The sequence below is a fragment of the Schistocerca americana genome, chromosome 2 (assembly GCF_021461395.2).
Source record: "Schistocerca americana isolate TAMUIC-IGC-003095 chromosome 2, iqSchAmer2.1, whole genome shotgun sequence".
NCBI classification, from domain to species: Eukaryota; Metazoa; Arthropoda; class Insecta; order Orthoptera; family Acrididae; genus Schistocerca; species Schistocerca americana.
Window position 1 is genome coordinate 524878735 of NC_060120.1, and position 18635 is coordinate 524897369.

At 41.0% G+C, this 18635-nt stretch overlaps 1 protein-coding gene across 3 annotated transcripts; it reads right to left on the bottom strand.

Annotated features, from left to right (window-relative positions):
• Positions 1–1244: 1244 nt before the first annotated feature.
• Positions 1245–15883, bottom strand: LOC124595965. Of its 3 annotated transcripts, none has more exons than XR_006978269.1 (3): positions 12462–12476; positions 11668–11892; positions 1245–1696 (listed from the first exon to the last, which is right to left on the bottom strand). XR_006978269.1 is itself a non-coding variant. In XM_047134902.1 (3 exons), the coding sequence occupies exons 1-3, from the start codon at positions 15866–15868 to the stop codon at positions 1635–1637; spliced, it is 315 nt and encodes a 104-aa protein (XP_046990858.1). In that variant the 5' UTR covers positions 15869–15883; the 3' UTR covers positions 1245–1634. The 3 variants fall into 3 exon arrangements, 2 of the variants coding, with proteins under 2 accessions (XP_046990858.1, XP_046990857.1); XM_047134902.1 differs by lacking the exon at positions 12462–12476 and adding an exon at positions 15841–15883; XM_047134901.1 differs by lacking the exon at positions 12462–12476 and adding an exon at positions 14946–15030.
• Positions 15884–18635: the final 2752 nt, after the last annotated feature.

Here is an 18635-nt window from a genome sequence, read left to right on the forward strand (position 1 = left end):
ATATTCGGTGGAACAATGATCTACGTCAGAAACATTCATAAGTCAGTGTCTGTAAATCGAAAAATCACTTCAATCAATGAAATTAACAGTTACTGTGCAAAATGGTACCGCACTTGATAAGAAATAATATATTACTGATAAAGAGGCGTGCTAAAAGGTATGCTTCTGTACTTTGTATTGTGTTCAAAATACCAGTTGCTGTATTACATGCCATGCATATTACTTGGTCGACTTTTACGTTTCTCTGACGCAAGTTGCGGTCCTCTGCTGGTGTAGGTCCCCTAAACGCAGCGTGTAGAATGGTTGTGTGCAACATTGCTATGTCGGCGATTGAGAAGCAGAGTTCTATAATCCTTCATAAAGCTGAAAACACAAATTGATAGAGTTCTTCCAAACATGGAGCACGCTTTCTTTTAGCATGAGGATATCTGTAACAGTCTGACACCTTGGGCTCAATTAATCGTTCATCCTCCATACGATCCCGGGTTGGCACCATCCGATTTTAGTTTGGTTCCAGAGCTTGAAGAACCCTTTTAGTGATTTCACATTGACAGTGACGAAGCAGTGCAGGCAGAGGTAACATTGTGGCTCTTTTAACAAAGTCAGGCATTCGACAATGGCGGTATCAAGAAACTGGTCACTCTTTCGGAGAAATTTGTTCGTCGCTATGGTGATAATGATGAGATATAAGTATGTAGACTGGAGAATGAAGAAGAAAATTGATAATAAACTTTATTCTGTTTAAAAAGCTTTTAGATTTTTCACGTGTATAATTCGTAGGCATTGGTTTTTAGCACGCCTTGGTTTTTATGTTTCAGTCTAGAAGAGCCAGAGACTGAGACGGTACACGATCACTTTTTTTACAGCGATAATGCAAACTTGTATCATGGCGTTGTATTTCACAGATTTGTCTGCGTAACAGCTTGAAATAAAATTGTTTTGCTCACCCCCTTGGGCCTCCATATAGCACATCCAGAGAAGACACCATGTATTCTGTGCTGCAAGTATTTCACGCTTTATCGAGGAAAGACAAGTCCTAGCCACTGTGTCAGTCTCTGCTGTGTCCACCAGTGACATCGTTCCAGTCAACGTGTTAGGGCGGGTATTGGGTAATGGGATGGTACGAGGTTAGCATGAATGGATGAACTGCGTTTTGTATGATTAATGTAGAGTCGTAATTTGCCAATAATAATGTGAAGCTGCAGATAAGGAAATGTATTCAAAGACTGAATTGTAACAGGTGATGGCTTGAAAATACAGTTTTATTGCGTCATTATAAAACTATTACAAGGCCAACAGAAAGATAAAAAACAGGAAAGACCATGTTTTTAAACACAAGTTTTTGCTGTGAGTTTCTCGCCTAAATGTAATGCTGGTGTGATTTATTGCATGTCGTGAAGCAATATGGTGTGATTTATTGCATGTCGTGAAGTAATCAGAAACTGTGATGAAAGAGGATTAGTCGATTCCTCCAGTTCTTGTTGCTAGAAAAAGTGGTAAGTTCTGTCGCTCTTGGGATTTCTTGCTTTCTCTGAATATTGTAGATTCTTCAGTGAGCAGGCCAGCCATCTGGTCTTCAGTCACTCGCAGACGAGTCAGTCTCTTCAAGATGAGCCAGCAGGCTTGCAATACTCCTAGTTGTTGGGACAATCTGACAGGGTTGGTTTGCATAGACTCTTTGGTTTCACCACGTAAACTACAACAAACAGAAGGAAATATGTTTTATTAAAGTTAGAAACTATTAATAGAATTAAATACTATTTGATATTTACTACTGATAACAATGTGATAGGTTATCACTTTTTTTACATGGCACGAATTTCATTTTCAGTACTGTGGAAAGATTATGTTACGGTCGCATAACAGTGAGAATGTGAGAGATCTGTGGTAATAGATGCCCTAGAGAGAGTGTCGTTTCCACATGTACCAGTGATAGTTCGTGGGGATGTTGTATTGATTTAGCACCTCCTCGGAACAGTAACTACCTTCTTTTGTTCATGCGTTTTAAATAGATAGCCCTGTGTAAGCGGCTTCCTATTCATACTGGCATTATAGTAGACGGCTCTTTGGCACATGGACCACGCTAGTAAATATCAAGCTTGGTGCATTTAGAGAGAGTTAGGATGTCACTCGAACGAAACTCTGCAAGGAGGGTAAGGCTGCCCACGTGCGCGGGAGTCAATACGCCAGAAATCTATACTGTGATACGATAAATCTTCACCACCTCAGGGCCTCAGTTTCCCATACAGTGGCCGGCTGTGGTGGCCGAGCGGTTCTAGGCGCTACAGTCTAGAACCGCGTGACCGCTACGGTCGCAGGTTCGAATCCTGCCTCGGGCATGGATGTGTGTGATGTCCTTAGGTTAGTTAGGTTTAAGTAGTTCTAAGTTCTAGAGGACTGATGACCTCGGACGTTAAGTCCCATAGTGCTCAAAGCCATTTTCCCATACAGGAAACAGATTTGAAGAACCCATAATTTGGGAGTTGGGCAGTGGTGAGCGCCGCCCGTCCCCTATAGCAGTAACTCCTTGCCCCACGTGAACGATCTGATGTGGTCTTAAACCGCCCTGGAATGATCCAACGTGAAGCAGTGCGAAGCGGTTACTCTGTTCTACGCGCTCAGTGCAGCCACGATATTCTCCCGTCTGCACACTCGCCCACCCAGTCCAGTACATTCACTGTGGTCGAACGAAAAAAATATGATGAGAAAGTTATTAATATTTCTGAAAAAAATTAGTTACTGAATGTATATGTACTTAAGGAGCATATATTATATTTGACATATGAAATACAGCGGTCTGTGTGTTTCTGTTTGTGTGTGTGTGTGTGTGTGTGTGTGTGTGTATGTGTGTGTGTGTGTGTGTGTGTGTGTGTGCACGTCTTGACTTTAAGACTCCTGATCGTTTTCGACCTTACGTAACCTGCAAATGATGGACACAGTTTTACATTTCAAATATTCGGTGGAGTTTTTGGGCCCTGTATTTGATTCAAAGTAATCGTGCGGGCCAAACGTGGGCCTCTGTGACTGCCATAGTTGATATCCCATGTATTTCTGTGCTGCAAGTCTAAACTCGATTGCTTCCCTCGGTGGCTCAGCCAGTAATGACAGGGCACCGGTGTGACGGTCTCGGCGATACCTAGCTGGGTGCTCGCTAGCGTCGCGAGTCATCAGTTGCCGTAACTTCTGAGCGTGCCTCAGCGACTACAGTTGTGATGAAATATGCACGTTGTATGTCACACAAGGCGGAGATCTCGCCTTAACTGCACGGCTTGCGAGATGGGTCCTAACCATAAATTTAAACAAAGTAAGAATAAGCAGTCTACAGGCGTGGTACGTTCCCATGAGTCAGACATGGCTGACATCGAAATAAGTGTCCAAGGAATAGAAAAGCAACTGGAATCACTCAACAGAGGAAAGTCCACTTCACCTGACGGGATACCAATTCGATTCTACACAGAGTACGCGAAAGAACTTGCCCCCCTTCTAACAGCCATGCACCGCAAGTCTCTAGAGGAACGGAAGGTTCCAAATGATTGGAAAAGAGCACAGGTAGTCCCAGTCTTCAAGAAGGGTCGTCGAGCAGATGCGCAAACTATAGACCTATATCTCTGACGTCGATCTGTTGTAGAATTTTAGATGTTTTTTGCTCGAGTATCATGTCGTTTTTGGAAACCCAGAATCTACTATGTAGGAATCAACATGGGTTCCGGAAACAGCGATCGTGTGAGACCCAACTCGCTTTATTTGCTCATGAGACCCAGAAAATATTAGATACAGGCTCCCAGGTAGATGCTATTTTTCTTGACTTCCGGAAGGCGTTCGATACAGTTCCGCACTGTCGCCTGATAAACAAAGTAAGAGCCTACGGAATATCAGACCAGCTGTGTGGCTGGATTGAAGAGTTTTTAGCAAACGGAACACAGCATATTGTTATCAATGGAGAGACGTCTACAGACGTTAAAGTAACCTCTGGCGTGCCACAGGGGAGTGTTATGGGACCATTGCTTTTCACAACATATATGAATGACCTAGTAGATAGTGTCGGAAGTCCCATGCAGCTTTTCGCGGATGATGCTGTAGTATACAGAGAAGTTGCAGCATTAGAAAATTGTAGCGAAATGCAGGAAGATCTGCAGCGGATAGGCACTTCGTGTAGGGAGTGGCAACTGACCCTTAACATAGACAAATGTAATGTATTGCGAATACATAGAAAGAAGGATCCTTTATTGTATGATTATATGATAGCGGAACGAACACTGGTAGCAGTTACTTCTTTAAAATATCTGGAAGTATGCGTGGGGAACGATTTGAAGTGGAATGATCATATAAAATTAATTGTTGGTAAGGCGGGTACCAGGTTGAGATTCATTGGGAGAGTCCTTAGAAAATGTAGTCCATCAACAAAGGAGGTGGCTTTCAAAACACTCGTTCGACCTATACTTGAGTATTCCTCATCAGTGTGAGATCCGTACCAGATCGGGTTGACGGAGGAGATGGAGAAGATCCAAAGAAGAGCGGCGCGTTTCGTCACAGGGTTATTTGGTAACCGTGATAGCGTTACGGAGATGTTTAACAAACTCAAGTGGCAGACTCTGCAAGAGAGGCGCTCTGCATCGCGGTGTAGCTTCCTGTCCGTGTTTCGAGAGGGTGCGTTTCTGGATGAGGTATCGAATATATTGCTTCCCCCTACTTATACCTCCCGAGGAGATCACGAATGTAAAATTAGAGAGATTAGAGCGCGCACGGAGGCTTTCAGACGGTCGTTCTTCCCGCGAACCATACGCGACTGGAACAAGAAAGGGAGGTAATGACAGTGGCACGTAAAGTGCCCTCCGCCACACACCGTTGGGTGGCTTGCGGAGTATAATTGTAGATGTAGATGTAGATGAAAGCTGAGGCGAGGCAGTCGACCTCTAGAAAACTTGTCATAGGCGAGATCTTCAGCAGAAAGTCGGTATTTTGTCCTGATGGGCTGTATCGATCCATCGGTACTTGAGAAAATAACTTTGTTTTCCGTTTCTCAAGCTAGCAATTCTTAAAGTGGCTTGTTTGAGCAGAAGAGATAAAAATATCCAAATACGAAAGGTGATATAGATAGTGCTCCCAGTCGAGTATCTGGGAGAATATAACATAAAACATCAATAATACAGAAAATTTTTACAGTATTTGAAGACTGGTTTGCTAATTTGTGAGTGTTATGTGTACTTAAAGGTTTCAACAGTTTGGATGGTACACGTAAATCTGTTAATCGACAAAGAAAATTCTCGTCGACACTAAAATAGTTCACCAAGTGCCAAACACGACAAAGTACAGAACTTCGAGAACATCCACTACAGGTGGATCTGTACTTAAAAAATTGTTCATTCAATTACAAATGTGGTGGCATAGTGAGACACAATGACCATAGGCACAGAGAAATTGCAGAAAGAATGACTATTCTGCGAATGTACGCAATGTAAAGACGTAAGTTGACAGACTAAACAGTCACGTATGCGTTGACTTGGGGTACATAATCCGGGCATAGACTTGTGAAGCTGCAGAGAGGAAGAAGATGAGTTTTAAGTTGAATAAGGAAAGGAATACAGCCATCCATTCATATTCATGAATGAGAAATACGGAGAGTTGTCACTTTCTCGCATTGCCCTTCCTGAACAGAAGTTATTTTCTCTGTAGCTTCGGACACGTGCCTTTGGATCATATTCTTCAAATATAGGCTGTAACCAGAGGAAGTTTTTGATATCGCCATTAACAGCATAATGTCCACAATTATAATTTCAGGATTGCACCCATGGTCTACGTGTAGCGTCTTTCATTAATAGTCCAACATTTGTTGTTCCATGTTAGAATCGTCCTCACTGCTTAAATTTAAAATTACAGTAGCGGCCGAAGACTTCCGGCGTAAAGTCACCCTCACCCTGCCAACGGCTTTGTCAAAGAGAGCGGAAGTGCCAACAGAGCTTCAGATCTCTCTCTTTCCCCTGGAGTGGCAAACTGCCCCTACAAGGCGGAAGACTCATCAACGTTGAGTGGCATGATGATGGAGAAGACAATGGTAACCACTGCATTAAGAACAGATAATGCGTATCTGCAAGACATGTGGCCTGTAACTGAGAACGTGCCCTCATGACCTCTCCATTGGGAAAAGATTCCTAACAAGTACCGCGCTCAGATCTCTGGGAGGGGACTCCGAAACGAGCGGAGACCTTGACAAGTGATTGAAAAACGAAAGAAGGAATAACGTTCCACGAATCTGGACGTGGAATGGCAGAAGATTCAACGTGGTAGGGAAGCTAGAAACTCTGAAAACGGAAATGCTAAGGCGCGTTAATGGACAGTGGGCGTCACGGATGTGAAATTGGAAGAGGACATACGCTTTCTGATCAGATGAGTGTACAGTAATATGAAAAGATGCAGAAAATTGTATTACTGGATTAGAATTTATTATGAATGGGATGGTAGGACAATGAGTGAGTTACTGCGAACATTTCACTGATAGGGTTTCTCTCATCAGATTCGACAGCAAACCAACGCTGACAACAATAGTTTCGATATGCATGCTTCGTCGCAAGCAGATGAAGAGGTAGAGAAAGTATATCAGGTTTTAACTGGTAATTCAGTATGTAAAGGTATATGAAAATCTTGCAGTCATGGGGGATTGGAAAGTGGTTGTGCAGGAAGGCGTACAGGATAGGTTTACGGTTAAAAATGAGCTTCGTAGTAGGAACGAGACCGGAGAAAGATTAATATATTCTGCAATAGGTTTAATAACGTAAAGACTGTACAAGAATCACACAAGGAGAGGTTCAACTTTGAGAAGGCTGCGAGATACATGAAAATTTCAGTTAAATTAGGACATGATCAGGCAGATATTTGGAATTCAAATATTGGATTGTAAAGCGTAATAATGACGATGAGTTGGCTAAATTTGAAGAGACAGGTCAGGAAGAATCAGTGCACAAGTAAGTGACATACAGAAGTAGTAAGGAGTGAAGGGACACCTCTGATGTTGTTTGAGGCTATAGATACAGCCATAATGAATAACTCACTAGGTAGTTCAGCTGAAGAGTAATGGACATCTCTGAAAGGGGCAGTCGCAAAATCTGAAGAGAGAAACTTAGGTAAAAGGAAGATAACTGCGAAGAAACAGTGGATAACAAAAGAAATACTTCCGCTGATCGACGAAAGAAAGAATTAAAAATCCGTTCAGTGAAATTGAGAAATACAAGTCACTTAGGAATGAGCCAAATAGAGTATGCAGGCAAGCTAAGGCAAAACGCCTCCACGAAAAAGGTGAAGAAATCAAAAAAAGTAAAGTTTGCCGGAACGATTGACTGAACTTTGACGGAAGGATTGACTCAACCTATAGAAAAGCAAAAACAACTTTCAGTGAAATAAAAGAAGCGCGGCAACAATACGAGTACAACAGGAATTCTACTGTTAAATGAAGAGGAGACAGAGGATAGATGGAAAGAGTACGCAGAGGGCATCTATGAGCAGGACGACTCACGTGATGACAGAACAGGAAAAGGAACAGAAGTCGATAGGGAAGGCTTAGGGGATAGAATATTAGAAATTATAATGGCCTTGGAAGACGTAAATCAGATGGGGCAGAAGGGATAGATAAAATTATATCAGAATCTAGTTGATGTGTACGAGTATTATAAGGAGACTGGTGATATACCATCAGACTTTCCGAAAAAAAAACTTCCGAACAGTTCCCAAGATTGTTAGAGTCGACAAGTGCTGCAATTGTCACTCGATCAGCATATAAGCTCATGCACTCAAGTAGCTGACAGGAATAATATACAGAAGAGTGTAAAAGTAGACTGAAGATATGTTAGATTACGTCAGTGTGCATTTAGGAAAGGTAAATATGACAGTTCTGAGATTGTGGTTGACAACAGAGGCAAGCTCGAAGAAAAATTAAGACATGTTCGTAGGGTTTGTCAACGTGGTAAAAGCGTTCGACATGTTAAACGCTGTAAGATGCATCAAATCCTGAGAAAGAAAGGGGTAAGCTACAAGGAAATATGGTAATATACAAGTACAAGAACAGTAAGAATGGAAGACGAGGAACAAAACTCTGTGATTGAAGAGGATGTAAGAGGAATGATTAAACTTTCACCCCATCTGTTCAAGATGCAAAACGGAAATAAAAGGAAGGCTCATGTGTGGGAGTAAAATTTATGGTGACAGGATATAAATAATAAGATTACCTGACGACATTGCTATCCTCATTTAAAATGATGAAGAACAGGAACTGTTGACTGGAACCAACGATCTAATGAATGCAGAATATGGATTGACAGTAAGTCGCAGAGAGGCGAAAGTAAAAAGAAGTAGCAGAAAAGATAACAGTCGGAAACTTAACTGGCAATCACGATCGAGATGGCGTGAAGGAATTTTGCTAAACAGTCAGCAAAAAACACATGACGGACTAGAGAATGAGGACATAAGAAGGAGACTAGCGCTGATAAAAGGGTATTCTTGGCCAAAAATCTGCCAGTTTCAGGTGTTAGTTTAGGGAAGAAATTTCTGAGAAAGTACGTTTGGAGCACAGCATTCTGTAGCAGTGAGAGCTGGACTGTGAGAAAACCGGAACAGAAGGGAATATAAGCATTTATGATGTGGTGCTACTGAAGAATGTTGAAAATTAGGTGGTCTGATAAAGTAAGACATGAGGGGGTTCTCCCCAGAATATGCGAATAAAGGAATGTATGGGAAACACTGAAAAGAAAAACAACGGTATGATAGAACATCTGATAAGACATCAGAGAATAACTCTTATGTTACTGGAGGGAGCTGTAGAAGGTTAAAAAGTGTAGGTGTAGACAAAGTTTGGGATACGTTCAGCAAATAACTGAGGACATAGGTTGAAAGTGCTACTCAGTGATGAAAAGTTGGACAAAGGAGAGAAAATGGTGGTGGACCACAACGAACCAGTCAGAAGACTGACGAGTCAAAAGAAATCCAGTTTAGTGCTCCCTGTTCGTGGCTTATTTCTCAATTTTCTGTTCGTCATGAGGTCTCAGCTCGACACTATGTCTAAATGTTTGTAGAGAAACAATTTTATGGGCTATAATTCTTCATATTGTCTTTTTAACTGAACTGAAACATTTTTACTCTAGATTACTGTAGCAAATCAGTTACATTACTGAGTCAGCATTTGGTGATAAATGGAGACGTCTGGAACATGTCAGGGAAGTGAAAGCAAAGTGCCAGGAAGCACATAAAATCATAAAGTGCCTTAGTGCCTACAGTTCTCAAGTTCTGCAGCTTTACATTGCATTTCTTCGTTTCTGTCTTGGATACGACTGCCCTGTATATGGACTAGCAAGGCAGACATACATCAAGTTAGACGTTGTCCACAATGAGATATGAGATCGTCATTATGTATCTAAAGAACCAGCTTGATTTCTAACATACGCGACAAGGCTGAGGAACCATGCTCTCCACAAGTCCGCATTTTCTCATAGCGAGACATGCCGTGTAGATAACGGAAACATTACCATTGGATAAAGGAGTTAATTCACATTTTGATCGTCTGTGCAGAAACTGGCAGCACAAAAAAGTATTCGCGGTGCCTGAGTAAGAGGAGGCGTGTTCATTCGGCTCTTTTAAATACAAAGCTTTATTTGCCTTATTATAGTGTAGTCTACAGCGTTCACAATACACCTCTTCTGGGAGTGGCATACTGACTAACAACCTCCAATTTGAGCCCTTTAAATATGCCATCATCGTATTCCTCATCATGTCAGGTTGTGAACCGACCGGTACTCTGTCCGGACGTGATTGGATATCAGCAGTATTTTACAATCGGATGGCATATACTAATCGAAATCTTCGGTGTCTGTGTTAGCCTGCTGATCAGTTACAGACTCTGAGAAGTATATAAACAATGTTTCCGTAACTCCAATCCATTGCTCAGGTTACTATGTGTGAAAAGAACAAAATAACCAAAATGTTAATACTTTGGAGAGAGAGTCATAGGTATTTAATGGTGAGCCCTCTCATCTTCATCTGCTCTTGAAGATTCCGATTTTACTAGAGTTTTAGGAATTATTCTCTGTATCTTGTGCCACTATTGCTCCGTACAATCCCTGTCGAAGTTAACTGACTGTGGTGATCTGAGGTGACCTGCTGTTTATTAGTCGACAGCAATATTATTGTTCCTGGGAGTGAAGGCGCTTCGGTCTGCTAATCGTGAGATTTTATCGTAATATTTCACGAGGACACTATGAACCACTTGACAGTATACGCACAGCTGTGCTGAAATGCGTTTTCCTTAGCCATCCCTGTACTTGTTTACTGTAAGGTCACCGCCTCTTTCCGGTGGCGGCCACGGAAAGCCAAGTGCAATAATATCGTGGTTATGTTGCAACAAATTCACTACATATGTAAACTTCTTCGCTTGATTTGTATACATGTCCATCCTCATATTCATTACACTACGAGCACATCAGGAACGGTAAGACAGTGGTACAGCTCAATATGTGCTCATATCTGTTTGTCTACATCTGCCACTTGTTAGTTCAATAATATCTGTTCTACGAAGCTTTTACACAAATGATTACTAAGCAAGATTGTTGGTATTCTTATGACTGCTTAGGTCTCTAAATACTCGTCACAACTTCGAAGGACACGTACACATGAATTAATTTTTCATTTTAAGTTACTTCTACAGGCGAGTCTATAAGCCATTAGAAGGATATACTTGCGCTTTTTGGCTTACGCATAACCTTTACTTTCGTGCTAATCAACGCATTACAGACACAATTTCTAACTCGATGGAAATCTCAACTAGTACTACGACTACGCTATTTTCCACTCCTTCTACCTCGATATTCTGGTCTGACATAATTAACTCTCTTTTACCAAGTTCTGCTTTCACGCTTCACTGGCTCCCAAATACTATGTGTTGGTTGCTGCTCTTTATAAATGCCTCAAATACGGGGTAATTTTTTACAATGCTTGTGCGGTTGATTACTAATATGGCGTATCATCGCCTGTCTTAGGCACACAGGTTGGTGGCTAAATTTTGAACTTTTCCAATCTTGTATCCTATTTCTATTTTTTTCATGAACGTATAACAAGTATTGTTGATGTACACTAGTTCCTCTGTTGGCCTTCAACAAAGTACAATGAAAAGTATGCCTTGCCTATCATTTTACAATGCTTTACTGTATCTAGATCTAGGTAGAAAGCTAGCAACGTATTTACTTCAAAATAAACCACGCGGTACTCGTGCTAACATGCGTCGCCCATTAAAATATCTCTTTGCTAAATGTTGAGACTATAGCCTATGGAGAACTTCATGTCACGTTATACAACATAATCCAAACAAAAGAACTCAGTTTCTAAACTTTAGAAAGTTAAAAAATTCAGAAGATTTAAGAGTACAACATGTAAATGGAAAAAGAGAATTAAATATGTGCAGGAAATTGCTTGGAATAGTTTTGGTGAAGATTTCGATGAGTTTGCAATTTCGTTAAGTGCAGAAGCTTGCATTATTCACGGGGAGGTAACAATATGCTGCTTCCCTAGATGGTTTGATGTAACTCATATTCTCACATTCACTTTGGAACAATTCACGAAATATTATACTTAACAGTCCGTGGTAATCTTGTCAAGCATGAACAGAAAAACTTGTTATTTAAAGTAACGTACCCTTCGGTAGCAGGTTGTAGCAAGAATACAGCTTCAGTGAATTAGCATACAAGTAGAACTTGTTGTCTGCCTGGACACAAATGGTATCCTCGTCTTCTTCCGCGTACGACGGCGCCGCCAGTCTTCTCACAGACGGGAACGTGGCGGACGGCTCTTCCGCACCCTGGATGGTGGCATTGGTCGACTCTTCTGGTTGTCCGTGCACCACCGCAACTGCGACCAATGCTGTAGAAAACGATGAACAGTATTACAGCTCGTAACTTTGTCCACTGCCTGTTAGTGTAACTTCACCATCTAGCGCTCTGATACTACTGCCTGGTACTGCGACTCAGGCAGGTGCTAGCCTTACAATACCGAGATGCAATGCAACTCTGGTGACTCACGCCACAACTCAGCCACTTGCTAATGTATCTTCTCTGGATGTAAATGGTTCTCTATTGTCTCGTAGTCTCTAAGTTGTACATGAAATCCAATGTAGCTGATATTGGGGAAGCTATAGTAGGAGAATACCTCATATTTGTGACATTTATGTAGAATGTTTTAAGACGTACTGTACCAAAACAGGAGAATGTTTTCGGTACCTAAATGCAAATATAACTCAAGATATCGCTCTTAATGGAACAAAATCGATAATTGGAAAGATAATTTGAAAGGTACGACGTGGAAATGTCACATGGCCACTACAGGTCAGAATATACACGGTGTAAAAGAAAAAGTATTGCATATTTTGAGAGGTTGTAGTTCGGATAAAACTATGAGAGAAATCCAGTTCAAATAGAATCTAAAACGCTTACCTTAAGAGCTTTGAGCAGTTGTTGAAACTGTAAACCGTATTCACAGTTCTGGGTAAGTGCACTTACATAATTTCTAACAGATCCAGTATGTATTGTGAACAGCTAATGAAAACCATTTACGTTGTAGTTTTTTTCTGCAATTTCCAGCATAATGGAAGCCTGTTATGACAGACGGTGAACAGCAAACACCATTTCGAGTACGGCCTTTAGCGGCGACTCACAAAATCAGGTCGTATGTAATACCCGATGTCTCATGTATTTTTCAGCTACCGCCTAAGTTTATAATCATTTCTTGTATCTGTATGTATTTATGAATTTTGTCATTAATTAGATTTTATCAAAAGGTAATATATGCTGAGTGAATAAATAAGGGATAAAAAATATTAATTGCATTAAATACGCTGGCAGTGTCAAGGGAATTATGTTGAACTATTACAAAGAATATACTTCATGGAAAGATAACGACGTTGGCGCGAGAGCATGCAGTCCTAGAACTAAGGGCAGAGATGAGTTGCGAAGCATCTCTTGTGTGGTACAGACGTGTGTGTAGGCTCGCAAATGCCAAACGGAAATTGTTGAGGAAATTATGTTATAATACGTATGTGGCAAGGCGAAATATAAGTAAGCCAGCACATATATGTACACAGAACACGATCACAAGAAAATGATGGAATTAATGAAGACTGCTGTGTGCATATATTTTATTCAAGCTGCTCTCTCATCAAGAAGAGTCTACCGCCAGTAACGAATTTCGTAATAACCATTACATCGTGCCAGAAGCAACTCATCGCAAAGTAATATCTAGCAAGTATTTTGATTGCTCTGTGACAGGCATGCCAGTGTAATAGTAAATTTTTGGGACATTGTTCAATACAAACTTTACAGACTCAGGTCGTTAACCAGGAACAGCGTTCTGCCCTCAAACCATGGCTTCCCAGAAAGTAGTAAGTAAAAGAAGTAGTTAAAAGAGATTCGATTCAGTTAAAGTTACAACTGATTTTCAATAACACAATCATTGTAATAAAAAATAATTGTATCTACATTTGTTCATACAGTGGTGCACAAGTATGGTAAGGGAGAAAAGCATTTTAATCTACAAGTGATTCATATGCAACTTGTATTTTATTGACAAAAGTAAGCTGGTTATGTCACAGTCAAAGAAATTTTACAATTTTATGTTATGTTCTGTAAATGACATTACGTGCATACGTCAACGTAACATTAGGATTCGCATATAATAGTTGCCGTAAATGACGGTTTCTGCGGCATCATTTGCAAAACAACCGGCAATGAATATTTCCCTGTCCTAGGCAAGATTAAACATATTTTCAAACAGACAGCATTTTCATGAGTTACGTAATATAGCGTAATTTATATGGAGTGTTGCTAGTCATTGCAAAATTGTAATTAACATTATTGCAGGCTAGATTGACGCCTTCAGTGTTCATGTCACACGTGTTCTCTACATTTAAGGTCACGAGAATGCATTTTATTTATTTGCCGCATTACTTTTCTTGCCCAATTTTTGGGTGATTGGCTGTTTACCAAATTTATGTGACCATTCTATTCTGCAATCGAAATTCGTTCAGACAACACTGGCATACCAAATTGCGGCTAACTACAGTAAAACTTTATTTATTCCAGGTCTTTTACATTTATATCGTTGCTGTACCCAGTAAACACTCGTGTGGTACACTCGTGTGGTAACGATCTGGTCGTAACTCTCTATACTGTATCGGTAAGCAGTGATATTCTGATTAGAAGCCTTGTTTCCATATACTATGGAAAAGTAGGTACATAAGTCACATAGAATATTTTTTTAGTCAAGGCACAATATGAGGATTATATGCTGCTATACAACAACAAAATAATGTGGTCTCATTTTTCTACTTATTAGTTTACTGCATTCTGTGGATGATTCGAGATAGCAACCAGCTTAAGTAGACTTGATGTGTTTCACAGTAGTGAAGAAGAACGAGTGATGATGCCTGTTAAGGTAGGCATCTCAAAGACCATGTGCAAAGGATTTTTTCTTGTTTTCGTGCTCAAATCATCTCTCAAAACAAGAACTACTTTCTTTTAACATGCTGTATCTAAGTGATGTAGTGGTAATGATGGTAGCTCCATGAGATTTTGCGCAGTGACGCTGTAGTCTCTAGCGATGCTGCAACGTCACAAGACTGTAGGGCATTTGAAATCTGCAGGGGATCGACAGTTGGTGGATGTGTTGGAAGTTGACCTTGACGTAACTGAGTATAATCCATTGCGCATAAAAACTTGAAGATATCCCCTACTGTTCAATTACACTATTAGCGACTCATCACTGGAACCAGAACATACGTGGCAGTATCTTTCCGAAGCGGCCTGAAATGGAAATGACCCCAGGAAACCGGTTGCAGTGAAAGCGGTTGCTGTCTGAGATCTTAGGAAACCTCTCACGGCAATAAAATTCTTCCACGAAAGAATTTCCTTAGCGATACTCACTCAACAGTTTCGCGAGTTCTGCTCGTCCGTCTGGCGTCGAAAGCAAAGACAAAGAAAACAGAGAAGACATAAGGAAGAGGGGGGCGTTTAGTTAGTAATTGCGAGAGCTTAAGAAGATACTGGAAAAACTTCACCTCCTTATCGTCAATCTGATAATTAGCAACTAAAACAAGATTACTACGATTATAACTAACTCAGTGATATAACAGGATGGGTTTCGTTTCCCTCACTGCCTTTACGTTACTCTTTTTAAGACTATATGGTATTTCGTCCATGAAGTGAATTTTTCTTTATGTGGAACGGACTTTCTCAAGAGTTATCGTTGGTGTAGACGAGTAACTGCTCAGTATACAGTCGTTCGTTAATTCCTGTATTCAAAGCTCAGTCATTCCATTGGTTTGGTATCCTTCATCTCTCCTTAGCTTGTGTTGTCCTTTTCGCCAGCAATCCTGTAAAATGCGGGATAGTCTGTTTCACGTTATTTTTATCTTCACGTGGCAATACTGGTCCACCCGTCTATTGCTCGTTACAATTCCTAGTTAGCTAGTCATGTGTATATAAGTACTAAGCTGTGACGCTTAACATTCGTAATCACTTGAGTCATACTCTCAGACGACTGAAATTGTTTATATAGACAACACGAACACTTTCGTCGAGTATCTATGCGCTAACACTGATCGAGACCACAAGCAAATGGAAAAATCTTCCTAGAACCATCTCAATACTCAAAACTGTTTCCCATTTGTATCACGTCGTTAATTGCGGCAGTGAAAAATTCCCCGCCGGCAATAGAAATAGATTTTCACACGAATTACTACCTCAGGAATTATATAAAGAAAAGGTAAAAAAGAAAGTTAATCGTGAACTAAAATTTATAAATTCTACCAATACTTACCAACAACAAACAACAGAGCAGCCTTCATTGTACTCGCTAAGAAATACTACTGCTCTCGGTCTTACATTTTCATTTATATATGTTTAAACACAAGATGACATCATTGAATGTTACCGTAACTTTCCTTTCTGTGATTGCAGCAACAAGTAGCAGATTGACTTTCCTTGTCCTTGTCAAGCTGCATTATCGTTCGCTGTGTCATATTTATTGCCAACGCTATTGCAACAACCTTGTTGAGAGGACGGGTTATCATACTGCACCGTTCACTTCCTTCTCATTCGATGTAGCATCACGGGGTAGGCGCGCGGTCTGGGTCACCTTGTCAGGGTCCGTGCGGCTGCCCCCGTCGGAGGTTCGAGTCCTTCCTCGCGCAAGAGTGTGTATGTTGTCCATAGCGTAAGTTAGTTTAAGTAGTGTGTAGGCTTAGGGACCGGTGACCGCAGTAGGTCCTATAAGACGTTACCACAAATTTCCAAATTTTATTCGATCTCATTGTAAAAAGACGAGTGCACTTCACTTCCTTCTCATTCGGCGCCGTTGTAGTAGAGCCGAGAAAACAAAAGGCGGATATCCTGGTAAGTTAACTGCCACGGCTCACCAACACAGCTGAGTTGTCATGTCACACACGTCTTAGGGGTAGTATTTGTTAAATTTGCCGAACAAAAGAGAAAGTGCGAGTAAAAATGTGAGTTCCTTGAAATAGCTAATAACCTTCTTTAAAATTAGAACAACAATATTTAGACGCAGGCTCGAAATAAAGATAATTTTTATATCAAAAAAGCCTCTGATAAAGAAGTACGGCTCAAATCCTGATGCAAGGAGATCTAGTCATGCCATTGATAATTTCTACTACTCATTTTGCAATCCAAACAGCTTTTCATTTTTAAGGGGAAAGTCTTGTACTTAGTGGAAGGTATCATTTTGTTTGTGACGGGAATGAAACAGACGCTTTATCGAAGCTATGCGAAGTATGCAAGTCGCGACGACTACTTGCTTGGGCTGAGTCCAACTACACAATCAGACACGAAACTGCAAATACCTGCTGAAAAGCCGGAGAAAATGCTCGTGACGACTCTTCGGAGATTAGTTTCATGCATGTTTTACGTGTCCTATTCAATAGAGCGCTGCCATATTTAATCTAGTGCAACATTTGTTTTAACGATATGTGTCAACAGGGACAGTGAAACTCGAAGAATAGCGAGTGCCTGAGCACCGACAACATGGCCCTGTCATGATTGCTGGCCGCGGTGGTCACGGGAATGAACGCTCGTAAGGAGACAAGGTTCCTGACCATCGTGTTTGGCGTATGACTGGGGCATCGTGCTATATGTGCGTCTGCAGCAGCAATTTGATAGTTTGTATCGCAGTGTTACAACGATCTATTACAAATCAATTACTTAAAGAACAGCTCCGAGATAGACGCCCCCTAACGTCGATTCCATTGATTCCAAAACACTGTCATTACCGAAATCAGAGGTGTGAAGCGAGAGGAAATTGAACGCAGGATGCTAGTCTGTTACGTTTTCTGATGAAAGCTGGTTGTGTCTAGCTGACGGTGAATGCCGTTGCCAACCTGTATGCGTACTAAACACGCTGGGTCGATACTGTAAGTTATGGTCAGGAGTGTGAGTTCGTATGAAATCAGGAGCACTCTCACGATTCGCCCACGCATCCTGAATGGAAACTTGTACTTGATTTGTTGATTCGACCCGTTGTGCTACCATTAATGAACAGAATTCCATTGTGTGATTTCCAACAGAATAACGCCTGCCTACATACCGCTTTTGCACCCTAGCATACTATACATACTGTCGCCTTGGCCTGGTCTATCAACAGATCTGTCTCCAATCGAGCAACATCGGACGACAACTCCAGCTTCATCCACAGCCAGCATTAGCTGTCCCTGAGCTGACGGACCAAGTGGAACAGGCGTTGAACTCCATAGCACATACTCACATACGGCACCTGTACAACACAATTCTCGGCAGTTTGCATGGTCGCATTCAACATTCTAGAGGCTACAACGGTTATTAATGTACCAGCATTTCTTATTTGCAGTGCCTTACGTCGCGCTTGTGTTAATCTGTGATCTTACAAAGTCAATTGCTTACATATGTTGCCTAGTCAAATGTAGTCCCGAAATTTTATGAGTCTCAGGTTAATTATTTTTGGTGATGCGATTCCTTTCCCTTAGTGTATATTAGAAGCTAGACCAACAGTAGATTACTGTCTTTTATATACGTTGGAAGAGCGCGGATTTTGTTATTCACTTAAATACAAGTATTAACCATTCCATTCATGGATGCAGCATAGGCGATGATCGCTCGTATGTACCTGCGCCAGAAGTCATGAGTTTAATTTTATGTTCATACTGTCTACCACGATGCATAAAGGGATCAAAGGTTTTCTCAGATTCTGTAGGAATGTCTAGGCTTCGACGGAATATCTGGCATCCTTGTAACAACATCTGCGATTGGAGACTCGACCATGACGTTTAGGATTTCCCTGACAAGTTGCACCACCGTTTCGTTTATGTAGTGTATTCGTTAGACATCGTTGGGTAGGACGACCTGTTTTCAATTCCACAGGCTTCAGCAATATTATAGGATACACTGCATGAGATTTCTGTGAGCAATGAACAGCGTAGATAACATCGTTCCAGGAACTGTGGTTGCAGCAGATTGACTTTCCTTGTTTTTGGTATGCTGGATTATCGTTCACTCTGTCATATTTATTATCAACGCTATTTCAACAAACGTTGTCAAAAAGACTGGTTTTTATATTGCACCGTTCAC

Coding starts and splice junctions, on each gene's coding strand:
- LOC124595965 (XM_047134901.1), bottom strand. CDS start 15,015: ATGTCTTCTCTGTTTTCTTTGTCTTTGCTTTCGACGCCAGACGGACGA. Junction 11,893..14,945: donor AGAACTCGCGAAACTGTTGA/GTGAGTATCGCT, acceptor CGTTTTCTACAG/CATTGGTCGCAGTTGCGGTG. Junction 1,697..11,667: donor CTACAACCTGCTACCGAAGG/GTACGTTACTTT, acceptor TGTTTGTTGTAG/TTTACGTGGTGAAACCAAAG.